The sequence below is a fragment of the Peromyscus maniculatus genome, chromosome 5 (assembly GCF_049852395.1).
Source record: "Peromyscus maniculatus bairdii isolate BWxNUB_F1_BW_parent chromosome 5, HU_Pman_BW_mat_3.1, whole genome shotgun sequence".
NCBI lineage: Eukaryota > Metazoa > Chordata > Mammalia > Rodentia > Cricetidae > Peromyscus > Peromyscus maniculatus.
The window spans coordinates 130,960,056-130,983,817 of NC_134856.1; the positions used below are offsets into that span (position 1 = coordinate 130,960,056).

Genomic DNA, 23,762 nt, shown 5'->3' on the forward strand with positions numbered 1-23,762 from the left:
GACTGCTTTTTTTTTTTCTTTCTTTCTTTTTTTGTCTTTAAGTTAAGAAGAAACTGTAGGTTTGCCATATAAAATACAGTTCCCATACTAGGATTTACTCAAATATCAAGACAGTCAGCAATAACACAATGGATTCTACCAAAGATCCACCTAGCCAATCCCACTAACTTGATATTACAGAAAGTTGGAGAAAAGAGAGGTCATTACACTATCATCAAAGATTAGAAAGGATGTGCATGTATACATATGTAATCTAAAAAGAGAATGTGGAAATATATATAGTGTATGAATGCTTCTACCACCTGTTAAACTACATTTAGTTTACGTAACTACAGAACAACTAATGTTATATTTGAGATCAAAACCATGTAAGTTTCAAATCAGTTAGCATATTTTTATTATATTTTAGGAGTATTTCATGAACTCAGTCCACATGAACTTTCATTTTTTATTGGGAAATGATGCACTAAAAGATATTGGGAAGTTCTTAGGCCTCTTTAATATTTTTAAAGGGAAATTCTTAGGCCTCTTCAGTATTTTTAAAGTCAATTTCTATATTGTGCTGTATTAAGGGTGAATGCTCTGTTGTTGGGTGAACCTGGACATAGCTCTTGGCTCTATCAGCTAAATAACAATGGAGGAAGTGGCCTCGCCTTCCTCAGTAGTAAGAAAGGTATAATATTGGCATGGATTTTGTAGAACGATTTATAAGATTAAATGAGCAAATACATGTAAGTTGCTACTCAAAGATAGGGATTTCCTCAACTGTTGATCAGTATTACTGTCAGGCTAGTGTGAGTGGACTGACCAAATGTGCTAATATAAATCACTTTTTTTTTTTTCCGAGACAGGGTTTCTCTGTGAAACAGTCCTGTCTGTCCTGGAACTCACTCTGTAGACCAGGCTGGTCTCGAACTACAGAGATCTGCCTGCTTCTGTCTCTCGAGTGCTGGGATTAAAGTGTATACTACCTCCGCCTGGCTCATTTTTCGTTTTTATAAGATAGGTTTCACTATGTGGCCCAGACTGGCCTCAAATTCCTGGGCTTCAGTGCTTCTCCTTTCCCCTTTCCCAAGGAGAAGTAACAAGAAGCACTTGGCTATGCTACAGGCTAAATATCAATCATATATATTATCATATATAATATATTATCATATATATTATATAGGCTCCTTTCTGAATATATGATAACAGCTAAGGGTGTATTTCCCTTTAGTTAGTAGGAAAATGGGGTAGGGGGCTGGCTTTAACAACTTAGTGGATCACAAAGGTGGCTTATAACTTTTACTTGACCCTATGAGGGTCAAGTAAATTATTATATATGCTCCTATGATATATTAATCATAATATCCAATATATTTCTTGTCTTAAAAGAGAAATCAAAATGTCTTAGACATTCTAGGAATCTTTTCTATTTCAAGCTGCCTGTTTGGTGCTAGTTAGTTCTCTCATGGAAAAGATAACACAGAGTGACTGGCACCCTCAACACCCTCAGGCCTCCCCACTCCCTTCTCTCTCTGCTGTTACAAACAGTGACTGCACACTACATTTTCTTCGACACTGTTTGTTAGTGATGTATCTGGGCTGCAGGAGAGCCGGTTCTTTGTGTAAAAGCCAACACTGAGTACAGCTGACCCATCATGCCAGGCCTTATGTCATTCAGCATTTGACAGAGCTGAACAAAAGTTGAAGACAAGCTTTTTACCCTAGTTTTATTATTCATCATTCCTTTTATGTAATGTCAACAATCTAACAATTGCATGTCTTAAACAGAAAACAAATGGATAAATGACAAGATTTTATTGAGGGATATACTCACTAGGCAAGGCAGCTCTGACTTCACTTAAAGGGTGACACCAGGCAAGTCACTTTTCTTCACTGTGCCCTATACTGTACTACTCAAAGAAAAGCTAGATTTAACCTCATAGGGTCAAGTAAAAGTTATAAGCCACCTTTGTGATCCACTAAGTTGTTAAAGCCAGCCCCCTACCCCATTTTCCTACTAACTAAAGGGAAATACACCCTTAGCTGTTATCATATATTCAGAAAGGAGCCTATTTTGCTACACAGCAGCGAGAAACAGTTTCCCCTCTTCTAGGATCAATCTTTCTTAGATGAAACCTTAAACAGCATGGTTTATCAGGAAGGAGGTTGATTAAAGAGAGACACAGAGGCCAGAGAGTAAAATAAGTAAACACGCTCTTGAAGGAGTTTGCTGTGCAGCCAAGAGTGTATATGCTAAGGAGAAACGCTCTGAGCAATCCCAGTAAGACACACTGACTTTATCTAGAAACACAAGGAAAAACAAAGTAAGGATAAAGTTTATAAAAGAAATAAATCTCAAGCTGCTACTTGATAGAATCACATTAATAGAGGGACAAAAAGTCCTAAAGATGCTAAGAAACCTGCCACCATTGTTGGTAAACATCCAAAGTTCTTTCTGCTCAATATAGCAGAGGGAAAAAACAGAAGTATATTATCTTGCCATGTGAATGGTTACTATGAATGTATTAACAACTAATTCAAAGTTTAAAAAGATGAGATTGTATCTAACTAGCACCAGACACTAAAACATTGTACTGTTCTAACTCAATATTTTGTTTTTTTGTTTTTCGAGACAGGGTTTCTCTGTGTAGCTTTGCGCCTTTCCTGGAGCTCACTTGGTAGCCCAGGCTGGCCTCGAACTTACAGAGATCCGCCTGGCTCTGCCTCCCGAGTGCTGGGATTAAAGGCGTGCGCCACCAACGCCCGGCCTAACTCAATATTTTGAATGTTGAAATTATAATAGGTATCTTTAGCTAATATACAAATGGAAGAAATTATAATGATGACTAATTATTATAGAATACCAGTAAATCAATCCATTCCCTTAAACCAGTGGTTTTCAACCTTCCTAATGCTGCCACCCTTTAATGCAGTTCCTCATGTTGTAGTAACCCCCAGTCATAAAATTATTTTTATTGCTACTTCATAACTAATTTTGCTACTGTTATGAATCATAATGTAAATATCTGTGTTTTCCAATGGTCTTAGGCAACTTTTGTGAAAGGATCATTCCACGCCTCCCAGAGGGGGCACCAACCACATGTTGAGAAAAATTGCCTTAAACTGTCTTTCTATGCTTTATCTAGGCTCTGATTCTGAACAACAACAAGCTAACAAAGATTCATCCAAAAACCTTTCTAACCACAAAGAAGTTGAGAAGGCTGTATTTATCCCACAATCAGCTAAGCGAAATTCCACTTAATCTTCCCAAATCATTAGCAGAACTCAGAATTCATGATAATAAAGTTAAGAAAATACAAAAGGACACGTTCAAAGGAATGAATGCTTTACATGTTTTGGGTAAGTTTTCCCAATGAAAAGGACATCCTGAAATTGTAATTAACATCCAAATTTACAATATTAATTTTCAAAGTAATTTCAAAAATTAATCTTTGAATCTATTAAGCTATAACATCCAAATTTACATTATTAATTTTCAAAGTAATTTCAAAAATTAATCTTTGAATCTATTAAGCTATTCATAAATAATTAAAGTGTAAAAACTTATAGGACACAAAGGAAAGTTTTGTGATGCTGCCTCTCTTTTTCAAGAATCTCATGACACACTTTGCTTTGGTTTTGGGAACAAGACAATAATTAATAAAACCTATATTATTAAATTTAAACATAGTATTTTAATGTATAATATAAATTACTCAATTATACACACTTAATTTTTTATTATTTGGAATATAAACCTAATTTTGGTTATGTTTTAAGATTATTGAGATATATATTTCATTATAAAATTTAAGTCTCACTATTTTATTTGTAATGTTTATCATGTTGTCTATGCCATCTGCCTGCAACAGTCATTCAAACACCTAAGCAAGGTTCATGTCCATATATTCTCTTAATCCAACCAAGTACCTAGCACTTATAACTTCTAAGTTAAATTTCTATTAATCGCTTAATTTATAAATGACATATGATTTTTTAAGAATTAAGGGGTAAGGCTAGGCTAGGAAGAAATAGCTCAAGAAGCTTGCTGCACAAATCTGAGAACCTGAGTTTGATCCCCAGAATCCATATTAAAGTTAGGCATAGTAGTGTATAACCTGTAATCCCAGCATTGGAGAAACAGAGATAGGCAGATAACTATGGCTCAGTGGCCAGACAGCCTAGCCTTCTTGGCAAAAAACCAAACAAAAAAAAAAAAACACCTATCTCAACAAACAAACAAATCTAAAGTGGCTATGTGCAATTAATTTAAGTCCATTTACTACCAAGTGAGTTCCAGAAAAGGCACAAAGCTACACAGAGAAACCCTGTCTCGGAAAAACAAAAAACAAAAAACAAAAAACAAAAAACAAAACAAAACAAAGCAAAAAAACAAGGAAAAAAAAACCATGGGAAAAAAAGTGGATAGCATCTTAGGAATGACATCCAGGACTAACCTCTGGCCTCCATGCGCCTGTGCACATGCACACACAAAAAAACTTGTTGTATATTCCAGTTCACAAAATTCAAAGCAGTGTTTTTCTGAGGTTGATAGAAAGAAGAGTACACAGAAGTAGGTATAATGAGTAGAAATGAGCATGAATGAGCAAGACACATTTCTCCAATATTCTTCAGATATGTCCCTCTGTGTTGTGAGTTTCCATGATGATAACAAATGTGTGCTGAATTATATCATTCCTTTCACAGAAATGAGTGCAAACCCTCTTGATAACAATGGGATAGAACCAGGAGCATTTGAAGGAGTGACAGTATTCCATATCAGGATTGCTGAGGCAAAACTAACCTCAATCCCAAAAGGTTTGTATTGTTTTACTTAAAATACGGCATTTTAAAAGACACCATCTTTTAAATGAGTATACATTGTTACATGGTATTACCATATATTAACTTGTAATATTTAAAACTTTACAGTATATATTGCCAGAACTACACTACAATCAGAAATCCCAGTGCCAGTATCTGACAGGGGAGTATGACATTTAGTCCTTTTCCACATATAAACAGAGAACCATATGTAGTGATCTTTTTGATAACATTAAACCACAATATTTTCCCCCAGTAAGAATAAACATCAAAAAGCAATGAGCTCTATATTTTCCTCCTCCTTTCTGACATTTATTCATATAAACCTGTCAATCCACAGTTCTGTAGAGATAGAGAATTCTACTGTAGAGTAAAAAGCAGAGCATGTCGAATGGGGCCAGACCCTTATCCTTAGCTGTGCTGGTGCAGCTGAGGTGGACAGAGACTGTAAGGCCAAATGGGGGCGGCACTGGCTTTGGCAAGAAGAATATATCACTAAGTGCTCTGTGACATCTCCCCAGGGGTATGGTGAAGATTAATGTGCTAATACACAGAAAGGCTTGGAGACAGTATCTGAGACATAGTCTATGACAACAACCTTACTACTAGAAGGAGCCTTGCATCATCAGTCCAGATTAATGGGACCTCAAGCAGGCACTCCAAGGAGAAATGCTTCTTCACTGTCCTAGATAACTTACATCCAAACTTGCTACCTGATAACTAGCTGGGTAGGAGTGACTGCTTTTCTTGGAACTCAGGCTCACCCTTTCGCTTTCCTCATCTCCAACACAGGCTTCTTTTCTGTGTTGATGACTAACTGGATCAAAAATACCTCATATTAATAACATTTTTTCAATTTTCAATAGTAATTTCACTATCTACCAGTAAAAACAGTAACTTGTCCTGTTCTCTCTCTCTCTCTCTCTCTCTCTCTCTCTCTCTCTCTCTCTCTCTCTCTCTCTTTTTTTTTGTTTTTCGAGAGAGAGTTTCTCTGTGTAGTTTTGGTACCTGTCCTGGATCTTGCTCTGTAGACCAGGCTGGCCTCGAATTCACAGAGATCCGCCTGGCTCTGCCTCCCGAGTGCTGGGATTAAAGGCGTGCACCACCACCGCCTGGCTAACTTGTCCTGTTCTATTACTCTGATCCAAGATGAACAAAACAAACATAAACAAGAATACAAGATACAGTGAACTCACTTTATAGACCAGGCTGGCCTTGAACTCAGAGATCCACCTGGCTCTGCCTCCTGAGTGCTGGGATTAAAGGCGTGCGCCAGTGCCGCCTGGCCACATTTCCTTTCTTGATTGTAAGCTGGCAAAGGGTACAGGGAAAACAGAACAAGGAAAGAAGTGAAGGCAAAGGGAAGGGACAAAGAAGGATTTGATGAATCCTGTCAGCCCACCTGACAGGATGGGTGATACCCTAATTACAATTTCCTCCAAATAACAAAGCATAATTTAATTTTCAGTATCATTTCAGAGCTTAAGAAATTATATCTTCACAAACAAACCAGAATGAAATGTCTCAACTTACATAACTATTCTGTCACTATCTCTCTGGCATTAAGAAACCATTTCTTGAAAACAAAGTTATTGACTAGAATGTGACAGACAGCATGTCAAACTTCTATCATAATGTAACTTGCAGCAGGGTGAAATGGCAGCCATCCCAGGAACTTTTACCAGGAAGAGTTAACAGGAGGAAAGTAGAAAAATGTCTTCTTTCCTGTTTGTATGGGAAATTCTACTGCATAATCCCATGTGGGCGGGGAGTAGTTTGTGGTAGGAACAGATATTGCTATCCAAAAACATGTTAATATTTTTTTTTTTGTCAGCAGCAGATGAGCTTTTGCTAGATTCGCATCTCTGCATTACCTCTGCTTTGGCCTGTCTTAGAAGCTGTGCCCCAGTCTGCTCTCTGGTCACCTACCTTCCTCGTGTCCTAAGGACAATGGCCCCTTAAGTTCATTAAGCTCTCTACTGAGTTTGCTCTTCTCCAGCTTTCTACAGTCCACTCAGGGCATTATCTAATAATTCCATGAGAATATTAATTCTTTGGTGACAGACCCTTTGTCATATAACTGAAGGTAACATATAGTTATTGCATAAATATAATTAAAGTCAAATGAAATTCAAGAAATTAAAATCCTGTCAGTTTAGAAGAATAATTTTCTATTCTAGTTTACTTTTAAATTCAAATTAAATTCTGGAATCAAAAACAAATTTAGCCATAAAGTCTACTGATAATGAAAAGATATTTCAATTTCATTCATCATTTTCTAACATTAATATGGGAAGGGAATGTTTAAGCTAAAGTTAAAAATGGAAAGTTTTTCCAGCAAGGTAACTAGAATCATAGGTTGACAAACAATACATTGAAATATGACTACCACAATGAGGTTTGCTTGAGTGCCCTAGTCAGCCTCTTTCATACCAGCTACAAATGCAGAGGGGTAGGCTCTGGGCATGCACGTGTGAAAAGAACAAGAACAGATGGTCACAGGTCACCTGCAATGTGGAGGGGCACTGAAGCTGCACTCCTGATATAAAATAACTATTAGTAACTGAAAGACTAAGTGCTGCAATGGATTAAACAATGAAAAAGAGTAAAATCTTTTTTACTGATGATGTTAAGAAGCAAATGACTTAACAGGTAACCTCTGGGCATTGTATGAATTTGCCTGAAAGAATCAAACTTGCCTGCTGCCTTAGCTGTAAAAAAATGTTACCAAGTAAATAAACAGTTACAAAATTATTGAGAAAACAATTCCAGCTAACAAATCATAACTAAAGACAATATAATAAAGCCACCAAAGTCAAGTACAACAATGTACATGTAGTGCTAGCTATTTTGGAAGCTAAGGTAGGCCTCTGGCTTGCAACCAGGAATTTGTGATCAACCTGAGGATCCTAGGTGGACACCATTGCAATCAATATTTCTAGTTTTAGTAAAGAACAGACCAAGGCAACAACTATCAATGCCTAAAGCATCAAATGAAGGATGACCTATCCCATCTGAGTGAGTCTCTGGATCTGAGGGCCAAGTCACAGAAATGAAGAGGCAGGGTCCTGATAAAACAGTATCACCTGAAAGCTGCTAGCGAAATCCAAAGGATGAACATCTCAACCAAATCAGTCTCTCAAAAAAATCAATAGAAAGGGAAGGAAATAAAAGAAGCCGGGCATTGGTGGCACACGCCTTTAATCCCAGCACTCAGGAGGCAGAGGCAGGTGGATCTCTGTGAGTTCGCGGCCAGCCTGGGCTACCAAGTGAGCTCCAAGAAAGGGGCAAAGCTACACAGAGGAACCCTGTCTCGAAACACCAAAAAAAAAAAAAAAAAAAGAATATGTTATTCAAGGTGTGTGTGTGTGTGTGTGTGTGTGTGTGTGTGTGTGTGTGTGTGTACGTAGAGTTGTATATTAATTGTTAATACTAAAAATCTGAGGATCAACCCCTGGGCCTGGTGCTTAGCTAGATCTCAGTCCTTGATTTGATGTTTTTTGAGATAGGGTTTGTCTGTGTAGCCTTGGCTGTCTTGAAATTCACTTTGTTGACAAGGCTGGCCTTGAACTCAGAGATCCACTTGCCTCTGCCTCCCAAGTGCTAAGATTAAAGTCATGAGCCACCACCACTGACTTAATCAAAGAGTTTTTAAAAAGATGCACTTGAAAGACCTAATTCCACAATTGGAAACTTGGTCAACAGTCACGGAGGCTTGGCCTTACTTCATCTAACATACTTCTTTTCTTTTTAGGCTTACCACCAACCTTACTGGAGCTTCACTTAGATTTTAATAAAATTTCAACCGTGGAACTTGAAGATTTTAAACGATACAAAGAACTACAAAGGTAAAAGTTCCCAAAATCTTCACTGAAATGTGATAGCATATATGACCAATACATTAAAAAAGTTTTAGATAATGTACAGGGATCCTACTCAAGAATGTAAAGAGAAAACAAGGAGAGACCCACTGTTATGGCTGCCTATGCTAATAGGCTCACATCCTAAATAGGGTTGTAGGGGTTTTGGCAAACTCTTATCAAATCTAACCACTATAACATTTTATATCACCTATAGGCTGGGTCTTGGAAACAACAGAATCACAGATATTGAAAATGGAAGTTTTGCTAATATACCACGTGTGAGAGAGATACACTTGGAACACAATAAACTAAAAAAAATCCCTTCAGGAATACAAGAGTTGAAATACCTCCAGGTAAAAAATTCTACTTGTGTTCGGTACACATGGGCATTTCAGCTGTGTAGAACATACTAGTGTATCTCAAGCAAAGATCCAGTGGGTAACAAGAAAACTTTGAATATAAAGACTCCAGTGATATGTGTAGGAAAGTGTGAGAAGAATACTTTCTCAGAAAGATACCACTCAACAAGAACAGATCCCTCTCCATCTACACTTCCACCTAATTAAAAAATGAAGACAGTATTTTACACAAAATTCTAGAGCTTTTAGTTTCTCTAATTCTCATCTATGGCCCTCAGATTTTAAAAAAAAATCCCTATTTCATCTAAGTGGTGGTGGTGGTGGTGGTGGTGGTGGTGGTGGTGGTGGTGGTGGTGCACGCCTTTAATCCCAGCACTTGGGAGGCAGGGGCAGGTGGATGACAAGTATTCACTGACCAAATTTAGGTATTATGCAAGTGTTTGGGGGAGAACTTTGTCACACAGAACTTGTGTCACCATCCAGAATATACTGTCTGGTCATTTTACTATATTGCTCTTTCCTTCTACTTCCCCCTCATACCTGTAGTCACTACCATGCCATGTTAAATGCCTTTTGCTGGCAATGCTAGAATATTTATTCCTATTACCTATAGAATCTGCTTTCATTTGCTAAGATTAATCTGAACCTGTTAATGAAAAACCTGGACAGACATTGTCTAAAACGTCTATGTTTAGTCTTCAACTCTCTTCTGATCTATATTAGTCTTGGGATACTGTGAAAAATTGTTTCCTCTTCATTTCTCCCACTGCTCAGTATCATAGCAAGGTATTATTTACAGAGGTAAGCTCAATGATAGTAAACCAAGCTACATGTAGATTTGTTTACTTTGCAGAGTATTTCTTATCCATTTGGGAATTGTGTATTTTTCTATGTTAAAATTTTGTCCACTATGAAACACTAACAAAAGTAGCATGTAAGAAGTAGATGGATGATGCCGGGCGGTGGTGGCGCACGCCTTTAATCCCAGCACTCGGGAGGCAGAGCCAGGCGGATCTCTGTGAGTTCGAGGCCAGCCTGGGCTACCAAGTGAGCTCCAGGAAAGGCGCAAAGCTACACAGAGAAACCCTGTCTCGAAAAACCAAAAAAAAAAAAAAAAAAAAAAAAAAGTAGATGGATGAAAAACCAAGATATCCAGGTTGTAGTGCAGAGTTGCAGGTGTGAAAATTGGGATGGGGATAGGACATGGCTTAAGAAAACCAGGCTGTGCTCATGGCTGCAGAAATCCACATCTACACATAGTCCATTCTTTAGTGGCTTAAGTCTCCAGAGTGCAGTGAACAAAACTTGTTTAAAGATAGGAAAAAGTCTAGGCATGGTGGTACATGCATGTAAAATTGGCATTCAAGAGGTTGAATGAAGCAAGATTATGGGTTTTAAAAATGTCTGTACTGCATAGTGAATTTGAGAGCAACCTGGACTACATAATGAGATCGTGTCCCAAAAGGAACAACAAAAACAAAAATTTGCTACAAGTAGTAATCAATTCTTAGTTACTTTTGTTTTGCTACTTGAGAGAAAAGCCTGTGCACAGTAAGGAAAGGCCTTGGGGAAAACAGATTGAAGTGAAATAGGGATTTTATTTTTTTGCTTTCTGTTTTTAGAGACAGAGTTTCTCCGTGTGTCCTGGCTGCCCTAGAATTTACACTGTAGACCAGGCTGGCCTCGAACTCACAGTCATCCACCTGCCCCTGCCTCCCAAGTGCTGGGATTAAAGGCATGCACCACCAACACCTAGATGAAATAGGGATTTTTCTTTTTAGTCTGAGGGCCATAGATGAGAATTAGGGAAACTAAAAGCTCTAGAATGTTGTATAAAATACTGTCTTCATTTTTGGTGACTTCTGTCAACAGATGACAAAATGTGAGCTTCTTAGAGAGTGTGAGGGTACTGAGAATTGAATCCAGTGCTTCACACGATGTAGATAAGCACTCTACTACTGAACTGCATCTGTGGTCCTATATGAACTTAAACTCTGTAGTAGTCTGAATGAGAATGGTCCCCATAGGCTCATACGTTTCAATAATTGGCCCCTCATTGGTGCAACTGTTTGGGAAGATTAGGAGATATGGCCTTGTTGTAGGAGGTGTATTACTGAGAGAGGGCTTTGAGAATTCAAGACTCCCACCATTCCCAGTGTAGTCTGCCTCCTGCTTGTGGATCAGAATGTGAGCTCTGAGCTGCTGCTCCAGCCACCTGTCGCCATGGCTTCACTCTACCTTCATAGACTCTAACGGATGGCACCATAAGCTCAATTAACTCTTTCTTGTATAAGCTGCCCTGTACATGGTGTCTTACTATAGCAATAAGAAGAAAACTAATACATGCTCCAAATAGTGATTTTTCAGTTAATTTCATTTTCTGGTGTGAATGTTTAAAACTGTATACCCACTTCTAACCTAGCACCTGGATCCTAATCTACTTGCTTTGCCTTGTGGAATGTTTATAGAACAAAAGGAACAGATGATTGTGCTTAGTATCCTGACTCGAGAAACTTCAATAACTTGATGTTTGCTTGGTGAACAGCTTATTACAGTGACCTGACAAGTATTCAACATCTATAAATGAATATATCTTATGAGAAAATACTTTCATATCAATTTAAAGAAACAGATGAAGCCAGGCAGTAGTGATACACATCTTTAATCCCAGCATTCCAGAGGCAGAGGCAGGCGGATCTCTGAGTTTGAGGACAGCCTGGTCTACAGAGTGAGTTCCAGGTTGGCAAGGGCTACACAGAGAAACCTTGTCTCAAAAAACAAACAAACAAACAAAAAACCCCACAAACAATAACAAAAAAGGTAAACAGATAATTAAATTAAAGCTATAAATCATAAACAAATGCTGACCATATCTAAGAACAGTGGTTTATACCTGTAATCCCATATACTAGTGAGGAGGCTGAGGCCAGAAGATCAAAAGTTTAAGGCCAGTTTTGTAATGTAGCAAGATTTTGTCTCAAATAAAAATAATAAGGATTGTTCTGGTGATGGGATGGCCAAACACCCTAATAGTCATGCCAGAAACCCCATCCAACGACTGAGAGATCTGTATGTAGAGATCCACGGCTGGGGCCCGGGGGGAGCACCGGGAGTATATGAGCGAGAATTGTTGAAACCAAGGTTGGATAAGGCACAGGGACAAATAGCCGAACGAATGGAAACACATGAACTATGAACCAAAGGCTGAGGGGCCCCCAACTGGATCAGGCCCTTTGAATTAGGTGAGACAGTTGATTGGCTTGATCTGTTTGGGAGGCATCTAGGCAGTGGTACCGGGTCCTGTGCTCGTTGCATGAGTTAGCTGTTTGAAACCTGGGGCTTATGCAGGGATGCTTGGCTCAGTCTGGGAGGAGGGTACTGGACCTGCCTGGACTGAGTCTAACAGGTTGATCTCAGTCCTCAGGGGAGGGGGGAGGAGGGGGGGGAGAATAAGGTAATCTATGGCTGATATGTAGAAATGAATGGTATTGTAAACTAAAATAAAAGGAAAAAAATAAAAATAGTAAGAATTGGAAGTGCAGCTTGGTGGTAGAATATTTCTCTAGCATGCATGAAGTCCCATGTTCAAGATTTAGCAACCCTTCTAAAACTTAACTATTAATAGAACATATTCCTTTCATATTTCCTGGGTATTTAAAATTCACTCTTTTTTTCCCCCACAACAGATAATCTTCCTTCATTATAATTCAATTACAAAAGTTGGGGTGAATGACTTCTGTCCGACAGTGCCAAAGATGAAGAAATCATTATACAGTGCAATAAGTTTATTCAACAACCCAGTGAAGTACTGGGAAATACAACCTGCAACATTTCGTTGTGTTCTCGGCAGAATGAGCGTTCAGCTCGGGAATGTTGGAAAATAGTAATTAATGATATCCACTGAATATAAAATTCAAAAATTTATACATTTGGAATACTTGAAATGTACTAATAATGGCAGTATGATTCACATAAGCAAAACTCTATTCCATATGGTCAATGACAAAAAATTTCAACAGAATTTTGCCCAACTATCGATACTCAGAATAAACATGTACTGCGGTGTCCCTTTGCACATGAATGGTTCTGTGTAAATCTGTTGCTTAAACATTCTTTTCTCAGAAATAAAAAAATAGATATTCAGTATTTAACTCTTCATTATCAAGTGTATTAAACAGAACTGTACTGTAAACAGAATGCTTGACTTAGTAATCTTTGTGCCCTTTCTTTGCTATTAGAAAAACAAAGCTGGAAAGAACAGCAATATGAAGACTACACACATTTTTAGTATCTTTTTAATAACTTGGAGAGTACTGGATTATTTCTAATAATGTTGAAATATATATAATTTGACAAAAATCATATAGAAATTCCTGACTCATAAAACTTCAAGTATTCACTTTCAACTCAACAGATAATATTCGTTAGAGTTGGTTTGGAGGTATAACACATGACTTTCTTTTTTTAAATTATTATCTGGTTATAAACCTATAAAATGTAATGACTGCTTATATAAAATGTATAATGTGCGTTTTTATGATCAGCTATATAAGCTTTTAAGAACACAGCAACTGTTGGGTTACAAAGTGTCCTTACTTCAACTGGGAGTATTTCAGGATGTTCTTTGGAAAAGTATGGACACCAATCAATTCTCTACCAATTTGTCTCCTCCAACTTGTCTCTTCAAATATGCAGACTGGATAACTCAGAGAAACCTATCTAGGCTGACAAAAACTGAAAACTCTGAACAAAACTTAAGAGTACTTTCATGTGTTTATTTACTGATATTCAAGTAAAATTTGAAAATAAGGAAACATTATTAAAATATTAGTTTTAAATAAAATATATGTGCTTTGGTACCATTTGTCTCCCCCCAAATCAGAAGCATACATACTTTTTTTCCTTTAAAAAACTAATTTGTTTTAATATTTTATGTGTATGGGTGTTTTATTCACATGTGTATAAGCACCACTTGCTTGCCTTGGTCCAGAAGAAGGCATTGGATTCCATGGAACTGGAGATATAGACAGTTATGAGCTACCATGTGGGTGCTGAGAACCAAACTTGGGTCCTTTGGAAGAGCTGCCAGTGTTCTTAACCACTGAGCCATCTCTTCAACCCCTTACACGTGGTGGTATTGTGTTCCCCAAAATATTGTGTACCTTAATAAACTTATCTAGGGTCAGAGAACAGAAAAGCCACTAGTTAGGCAGTGATAGCACACACCTTTAATCCTTGCATTCCAGAGGCAGAAATCCATCTGGGATCTCTGTGAGTTCAAGGCCACACTGGAAACAGTCAGGCATGGTGACTCATACCTTTAATCCCAGGAAACAAGCCTTTAATCCCAGAGAGTGGTGGTAGAAAGCAGAAAGATATATAAGGTGTGAGGACGAGAAACTACAATCATTTTGTCCTGGTTAAGCATGTGGCTGATTAAGCATGTGTCTGGTTAAGCATTCGGCTGGTTAAGTTTTCAGGCTCTGAAGCAGCACAGTTCAGCTGAGATTCATTCTGGATGAGGACTCAGAGGCTTCCAGTCTGAGGAAACAGGACCAGCTGAGGAATTGGTGAGGTGAGATAGCTGTGGCTTGTTCTGTCTCTCTGACCTTCCAGTATTCACCCCAATAACTGGCCTCGGGTTTGATTTTATTAATAAGAACTTTTAAGATTCCTGCTACACTAATATTTATTTTAAACTACCTCAAAACCTAGACTTCAAATAAATATTTTTTTGGTGGGAGGAGAAGAACAATGTTATAGATATATAAGGGGTGGAAGTTGAACACCAAGGTGATGAATGGGTAAAGAACATTTCAGTCTTCAAGGCAGGTTATACAACTTCAGCACCATTGGTATTTTGGGCCACCATTCTTGGGGGTGGGGACTGCTACACACACTGCAGAATGCTAGCAACTCCCTTGTCTCTACTCCTACAAGTACTAATATTTGCTTTTTCCGCCTACTACCACTGTGGACATGCTGTAGATGACAGCAATACATCAGCTGGCTGAGAGCAGCTGCTTTATAGGAATACAGCTGACATCTAAGATGACATCACTTAGGAAACCTAGACTAAATCTGCTGCTTTGTAGAGGAACACAGTGAGATCTAAAAACAAAGGCTTATCACTAGTATAAGTGTACAGAAAGAGGAGTGCAGGACTTTGAGTAGGAAATCCAGTCCCGTTCATAGTCTGGAGCAGGCCACCCACTTATGGTTTGCTTCCTCATCTGCAGATAATACAGATGTGACAACAGATCAACGAAGTTGCTATGATTACTAAATAAGAGCGTATGTGAAGTGCTTTGCAAATCATAAATGTTCATAAAACATGAACGTCTATTATTGAACTGTGGGCTGATGAAAAAACTAAAACATATGAATTCCTTAAAAATAAACTATTATAAGGGCAATTATTCTAAATTAGAAAGTTTAAAGATTTTGTTTTTATTTTTGCTTATATGTATGTGTGGGTGCCATATGTGTGGAGGTACCTGTGCAGTCCAGAAGAGCAAGTCAGATCCCTGGAGGTGGAGTTGTAGGCAGTTGTTATCTGCCCAAAATGGGTGCTAGGAATTGAACTATGGTTCTCTGAAGAGCCCCAAGCACCCTTAACCACTGAGCTATTTTTCTAGTCCTTCAAAAATTAAAACATTTTAAAGTTCCAGTTGTTTCAATGAAATATTTTTCTGCAATATAATATAAATGGTGATATCACAGCACTAATAAGAACATATGTAAAAATCAAATATTTAATGACATTGGAAAAGGCAGTTCTTCAAGTTAGTAATTAAAATATGGTAAAAAGATCAGAATCATGTCAACAGGTAAGTCTATAAAGAGCAGTGGTGCTTAAAGAGTTAACAATGTTTCTAAAAAGACAGAAGAAAAAAATTTAACAGTGGAAATGATTCCTGAATTCTTGCAATTAACTTGGTACAGTTAATATTTGTGTTTTCCACTTCACAACTGTTACAAAATTTGGGTTTAAGTTCATTAAAACAAATCATTAATAAATTCTTAAGCTGCCAGAACTGCATTAACGTTTTCTGCCATAAACATATTTTAATAGTAAGTACAAAATTTTGCCTGCTTGAAATTGATTAAAGACTGAAAACAGGTGAGTTACTACACTTAACTCAGTATATAAAGGAATTCACATAAACAAGAAGTCTCAATGATATTCTAGCTATATTTCATGCCAATTACTACAAATAAGTTCACTAGAATTCATAAAATACGACTCAAGAAAATCATCTACTGAAGTAAAACAAAAACTATTTTAAAGCCTCAATTTGTTTACTCTTGAGTTATCACACCATTTTTCTTTTATTCATAATTCCTTCATTTTTTCAATGTGTGTATAATGTTTGTTTACACACTTGCAGTTGCACACTATGTAAGAATGCAGACAGAGGCTGAGGAATTCTTCCTAAATGGCTCTCCACCTTACCCACTGGGGCAGGTCTTGCCCTTCAGCTACCTAGGTGTTCCAGGGAACCATCTTCACCTTCTGAGCACGGGAATTCTAAGGGCTGCCAAGCGCACCTGGCATCCTCACACTTGTATGACAAGAGCTTTGCTGCTGAGCCATTTCTCCAGTCCCCACCCCTTTTTGAAGGAATTCCTTCCTCAGCTTCTATTAACTTCCTATCCCATGGGCTCCTAAACTACTTCAGCTGACCTAATAATTCTTGTGAATCATTTTCATGTTGTACAGATAACACTAAACAACAATAGCTGGTATCTGAAAGAGTATTTTCAAACTCTATTAAGTGTTTTACTTGTATTCTTTAACTTAGCTACAGGATAATTACATGAATCAGGTGTGGAAACTGAGGAACAAAGATTTAAATAACTTAGGGCACATGGGATTTGAATCTAGTGTCTAAATCTATGCTTTAACTATGACAGTATACTATTTTTTCTTGGTGTTTTTATACTTCTAGGAATTATTTGCATACTTGACTAACACTAACCAGGTCTTTTTGGTTGCCTTTTTGTGGCTGTTTCCCAATACACTTCTTTTGGCCCCTTTTCTGTGTCCCATAACAATTGTTTCTATCAATTTAGCCATTACTAAAAACCCAAATCCACAGCTCAGATTCTAACTTTTCCCACAAATAACTACTTTTGAAAACCAAAATATTATGTACCACATAATCAAAACTAGTATCATAAACAATTTCCATCAAATTTAGACTGTTTCTCTTGATCCTTGTCTTTCTTCCCAGGTGTCATGGCTCTAAGATTCAAGTGACCCTCTTGCTGCTCCATAGCCAACCTGGAACTAAGTTCTGCCTTGTCTTCTCACATATATGCCTTCTTTTTTTTTTTTTTATCTGAGTCATACTACATAATTTGCTATCTGAAATAGGCTCCTGACTTCATCTTGCTTATTCAACTCCACAATAAACCAAATTGATCTGGGTACATCTGGAATGATCATGTCAGTCTTTTTCACCAAAGTTTATAATAGTTCCCACTGGTGACTGAATTATAAAAATTATGACACTTTCCCAATGTCACTAAATATTTGAATTTTACACATATTCTTACCTAATGTAAGACTATCATCTATGTGGAAGTTTGAATAGGAATAGCCCCCATAGGCTCATATATCTGAATATTTGTTCATTAGAGTGTGGCACTACTTGATATGGATTAAAAGATATGGTCTTGTTGGAGGAAGTGTGCCACTGGGGTTGGGCTTTAGGGTTTCAAATGCTCAAGCCAGGCCCAGTGTCTCTCTCTCTTCCTGAGGCCTGCTGATCCAGATCTAGGACTCTTAGCTACTTTTCCAGCACCATGTCTGCCTGGGTGCTGCCATGTTTCCTGCCATGATGATAATGGATTATACCTCTGAATGTAAGCCAGCCCTAATTAAACGCTTTCTTTTATATGAGTTGCTATGGTCGTGTCATCTCTTCACAGCAATGGAACACTGGCTAAGACAACCTATGTTTCAAATATTTATTTGTGAGTTTTCCACTTTATGTTCCAGATCAAGATTACTTGCTATTTTTAAAACACACTTTGCATTTTCTGGCCTTGTGTTTTTGTTCACACTGTGCCTTTCATTGGTCAGAATCTCTGCCCAACCTCGGATGTCTATGTGAAACATAGTTCATCTTCCCAATTCTCTCATAAATAAAAGTGAATACTTGCCACACCCCCAAAACTTCTCAGTATTTTGACTGTACTTGTCTTTTGTACCTGTACCACAGGTAAGATATTTCCTTTGGAAAATAAATTCCTTTGGAAGATAATTCCAAAGGAAATATCTTAGGGGAAAGAGGACATTTTTATTTACATCTCAAAATATAACATGTTTCTAACCTATATATCTTCTTTCACTCCATGAGCTCTCCTCACCTTGAAGCTCTGTCAACAAAACACACTTACTATATCCAGATGCATGAACATACTGTATGTTACATGAGTTAGGGCAACTGGCATTTTCTCTTAGTGCACTTTTGACTCAGTGTTATTGAAGGTATTTATTAACGTTTCTATGACTGGTTCTGGATAACTCAGAAACAGTGTTCCTTGTCCTATCATCTCTGACCAAGGCTATCCGACGAAAACATCTCTGGAAATAATAGCTCACTATTGGTGAAATGGAAACTAAAAGCCCAGCTTTGAAATGAACTCACACAGAGAGGAGGTTGCAGGAAGTCTGAAGAGGCAGAAACACAAGAATAGTTAAGGTCAAGGGGGAAAGGCCCAGGCCACTTGATGCCTTTACAGGCAGAAGCAACCCTGAGATGAAGATGCTCAGTTTGAATGCCAGGGATGTTGTTCCCTTTACCTTTTTTACTAAGAATTTATAACAGAAGCAAAGTATATGAAACAATAGAGTGAACTTCCATGTACTTCTCATAGTTCCAACAATTCATAAATAATCATTTTACACTCTAATTTCTTTTATTTTACTAAATTTGAGAGAAAATTTATGTCCAGTTTAATCTAATCATTTAAAGGATATAATTCAATGGTCCTCACAATATTTAGAGTTCTGCAACCACTGCTATAAATCAATGTTGGAACATTTTATCATCTCCAACACAAAGCATGTACTACCTATATAAATCATTTTCCTTATTCCTTGGTAAATCTACACTTTTCTCTATGGGTAGCCTTAATCTGGACATTTAATATGAGCAGAATAATATGGTAACTGCTTCTTCTATTTAATAGGTTTTTTGAGGTTTATTCATGTTGCAGCATGTCAGAAGTTCATTGTTCTCTATTGCCAAGCAATGTTTAATTAAAAGTATATACAATATTTATGCATTCATTAGTTGCTGGACAATTGTGCTGTTGTCATTTTTAACTATTATAAAAATGCTGTTATGAAAACTTGTATACAAATTTCTGAGAGGATCCATGTTTCTATATATCCAGAAGAAGTACGGTGTCAGTTGCTATCAGTGCTCCTTTTGAGAAGATGCCAGACTCTTTTCCATGTGGACAGGACACTTCATGTTCTCATACTGTTTATATTCCAAGTTGGGTTTTATATATAGTTCACTGGGTAAAGTAAAACTTCAAAGTTTTACTTTGTACTATGTACAGAGGCAGCTTCAGGCTAACACAAAGCCAGTGAGATGAACTCATACTACGAAGAACAACATTCAGTTCAGTATTTGCTTATTGCTGTACTGGGTACACCTAGGGCCTTGCATATCTAGGCAAGTTCTCTACCACAGAAATATATACCCATTTCCTTTTCAGTGTTTTGTTTGGAGACAATATTTCATCACTAAGTTGCCCAGGCTGGCCTTGAATTCATTTTGTAGGTAAGCATGGTTTAGAATAATATTTATTATCCACTTTGGATTTGTGTTCTTCTCTGTGTTAAAATTTTGTTGCTAAGAAATACTTCAAGGGGCTGGGGAGATAGAGGTTAAGAGTACTGTCTGGTCTTCCAGAGGACCCAGGTTCAATTCTCAGCACCAACAAGGTAGCTCACAACTGTTTGTCATTTTATGGCTATGTTCCTTTTGCAGAACAGTAGTATTTGGTTTTTCCTCTAGGTCCTTGACATATCTGTCTCATGTTCTTGGCCAGGGCATTTTTTTTAACCTTACATATCTTTTGCATATATATTATAGATTTCTGTTTTGTGTTTTTAAGGGATTCCTGTGTGCATGAACATGTGTATCTCTGCATCTTCATGTGTTTCTCATGCTTTTTATTTGCCTTGTTTTCTTCTGCCTATATCTCTTTGTTTTACCTACTTTGTTTTATTATTATTTTTAGATGTCTGTTTTCTAATAAGAGACAAAAAGGATGTGGGTTTGGATGGGAGGGATGTAGGGAACAAGTTGGAGGAGTTGGGTAGGGGAAATTGTAATCAGAATTTCTTTTTTTGTTTGTTTGTTTTTCTTTCTTTTTTTTTTTTTCTGGCTTTTTCGAGACAGGGTTTCTTTGTGTAGCTTTGCGCCTTTCCTGAAACTCACTTGGTAGACCAGGCTGGCCTCGAACTCACAGAGATCCGCCTGGCTCTGCCTCCCGAGTGCTGGGATTAAAGGCGTGCGCCACCACCGCCCGGCTGTTTGTTTTTCAAGACAGTGTTTCACTGTGTAGCTCTGGCTGTCCTGGAACTCACTTTGTAGACAAGGCTGTCTTGGAACTCATAGAGATCTGCCTACCTCTGCCTCCCCAGTGCTGGGATTAAAGGGGTGCACCACCACCACCCAGCAAAATATAGTTTCAATAAAAACAAACAAGCAAACAAACCAACAAAAAACCCCAAACACTTTAAGAAATTGAAGAAAGAACCTGAAGAAGATAATCTGGAGATAGAAAGACCGCCCTACACCCACCCAAGCTCATGGATTTGAGAGAATATAGTAAAAATGGCCAAACTATCAAAAGCAATCACAGATTCTATGCAATCTCCATCAAAACACCAACACAATTCTTCAAAGAAATTGAAAGGGCAATTTTCAGCTTCACATGGAAACTTAAAAAACTTAGAATTGCTAAAAAATATCCTGAATAATAAAAGAACTGCTGGAGGCATTGCCATTGGTTTTAGTCACTGTTCTATTGCTGTGATAAGACATTATGACCAAGGCAACTCTTCTGAAAGAAACATTTAATTGGTGGCTTGCTTACAGTTTCAGAGGTTTTAGTCCATTATCATTTTGGCAGGGAGTATGGAGACACACAGGCAGACATGGTGCTGGAGAAGCAGCTAAGAGTTCTACATCTATCTACTTCACAGGCAGCAGGAAGAAAGCCACTTGGCCTGGCTTGAGCTTTTGAAATCTCAAAGCCCACCCCCCAGTGAGACACTTCTTCCACTAAGACCACACCTATTCCAACAGGGCCAAAGCTCCTAATTCTTCTTAAGTAGTACTACTGCTTCCTGATGACTAAGCATTCAAATATATGAGCCTATGGGGGCCATTCTTATTCAAACCATCACACCATCCCTGATCTCAAATTGTACTAGAGAGCTATAGTAGTAACAAAAACATGGGCCGGGCGGTGGTGGCGCATGTCTTTAATCCCAGCACTTGGGAGGCAGACGCAGGCGGATCTCTGTGAGTTCGAGGCCAGCCTGGTCTCCAAAGTGAATTCCAGGAAAGGCGCAAAGCTACACAGAGAAACCCTGTCTTGAAAAACCAAAAAAAAAAAAACAAAACAAAAAAACAAAACAAAACAAAACAAAAAAAAAACCATGGTATTAGCATAAAAAGAGACATATTGATCAATGGAAGAAAATTCAAGACCCAGACATAAATCCACACACCTATGGACACCTGATATTTGATAAAGAAGACAGAAATACACACTGGAAAAAAAGAGCATCTTCAACAAATGGTGCTGTTCAAGCTGGATGGTTGCATGTAGAAGAATGCAAATATTCATATTTACCTCCCTGCACAAAACTCAACTTCAAATGGATCAAGGACCTCAACATAAGTCCAGATACCTTGAATCTGACAAAAGAGAAAGTAAGGCATAGTCTTGAATTCAATGGCACAGGAAAAGACTTTCTGAACTGATACTGTGAGCACAGGCACTAAGACCAACAATTAATAAATGGGATCTCATGAAACTGAAAAACTTCTGAATGGCAAAGGGTATCATCATCTGGACAAAGGAGAAGGCTACAAAATGGGAAAAGGTTTTTACTAACTATCTAATAGAGGGTTAATATCTAAATCACATTTTTAAAAAAAGTCAAAAAATTGGACATCAAGAAAACAAATGACCCAATTGAAAAATGGGGCAGAGAACTAAAGAAAGTTCCCAAAAGATGAAACACAAATGGCCAAGAAATACTTAAATGTTCAACATCCTTAGTCATCAGGGAAATGAAAATCAAAACTACTTTGAGATTTCATCTCACACCAGTCAGAATGGTCAAGATCACCAAAACAAGTGACAGCTCATGCTGGTGAGGATGTGGGGAAAGGGAATACTCATCCATTGCTGGTGGAGTGCTAACTTGGAACTTGTATAGCCACTGTGGAAATCAGTGTGGCTATTGCTCATGAAGCTAGGATTAGATCTACCTCAAGGTCTAGCTATACCACTCATTGACATATACTCAAAGACACATATATCCATATACTATAGAGACAGACACTTGTTCAACCATGTCCATTGCTATTCTATTCATAATAGCCAGAAACTAGGAACAGCCTAGATGTTTACCAACAGATGAATGGATAAAGAAAATGTGGTACATTTACACAATGGAATATTACTTAGCTGTTAAAAGAAACAAACAAATAAAACTGAAATCATAAAATTTATAGACTTAGGAAAAAGAATAATCCTGAGTAAGGTGATCAAGAACCAAAAAGACAAATATGGTATGTATTTTCTTATATGTGGATGCTAGCTTTGAAGCAGTTAAAAATCATGCTACCATCTGAATAACTAGAGGTTAGGTATATATTAAGAAACTAGTGTGGGGGGGAGAAAGGACCTCCCAAGGCAGGGGAAATAGAATATTATAGTTAGAGAGAAACAGAAGTTGGAGATTGGAATGGGAGGATTAAATGGAGAGGGAGAGAGAAAAGATAGGTAGGGGAGGGAATATGGGAAGGGACAACTAACACCAAAGGCCATTTGACGAGTCATATAGAAACCTACCACAGTAGAAGATCCTCTAGATATATACATATATGAGAGAAATCTAAATGGAGTCACCAAATAACAGGGGAGACAGAGCCCCAACTAGACATCACATGAAACTTCCAGTGCCAGGAATGGGTTGCATCTAATCTAGTTGCTGGCCAAACGGGCTTATGGAACAATCCTCTCAAACAACCCAGGCTATTACCAAGGCTATTGGTTGCTTTCTACAAACTGATAATACAAACCGTAACTGCTGAAAACAGTCAATACTTACATGTCTCATTGAACATGGAGAAATTGATCTGCCAACAAGAGCTTTCACCCCTACTGACTAGTGTTAATGGTCCTGGAAGGTATTTTGCATACTACCAGAGGAGAATGGTAAACACTAACCCTGCTACAAACACTGCAGTCTACAATGGTGACCTGCCTGCACGATACACTGCTACAGCAGCAGCACAAATGTTGTAGGAGTAACTAACCACTATCTGTCTGGACTTAAGGCCTATTCTAAGCAATGGTGTGGAGGCCCAAATTACTCAGTCAGAGCATCTGAGCTTGCTTTACCCAGCGGGGCTGCATAATGGGATAATTTGACCACAGGCGTGGTTACCAGGTGTTT

General features: G+C 37.9%; 2 protein-coding genes across 4 annotated transcripts in view; one reads left to right on the forward strand and one right to left on the reverse strand.

The window, feature by feature from the left end:
• Aspn (asporin) overlaps positions 1-13,588 on the forward strand; it is a 30,555-nt gene extending 16,967 nt beyond the window's left edge. Inside the window, exons 4-8 of the mRNA XM_006992275.3 lie at positions 3,132-3,345; positions 4,693-4,803; positions 8,564-8,657; positions 8,887-9,025; positions 12,718-13,588. Coding sequence (XP_006992337.1) covers positions 3,132-3,345; positions 4,693-4,803; positions 8,564-8,657; positions 8,887-9,025; positions 12,718-12,915 — 756 coding nt within the window. The 3' untranslated portion in view covers positions 12,916-13,588. The remainder of the gene's footprint in view (positions 1-3,131; positions 3,346-4,692; positions 4,804-8,563; positions 8,658-8,886; positions 9,026-12,717) is intronic.
• Positions 1-23,762, reverse strand: part of Cenpp (centromere protein P) — a 210,215-nt gene that overhangs the window by 104,580 nt on the left and 81,873 nt on the right. The window lies entirely within an intron of this gene.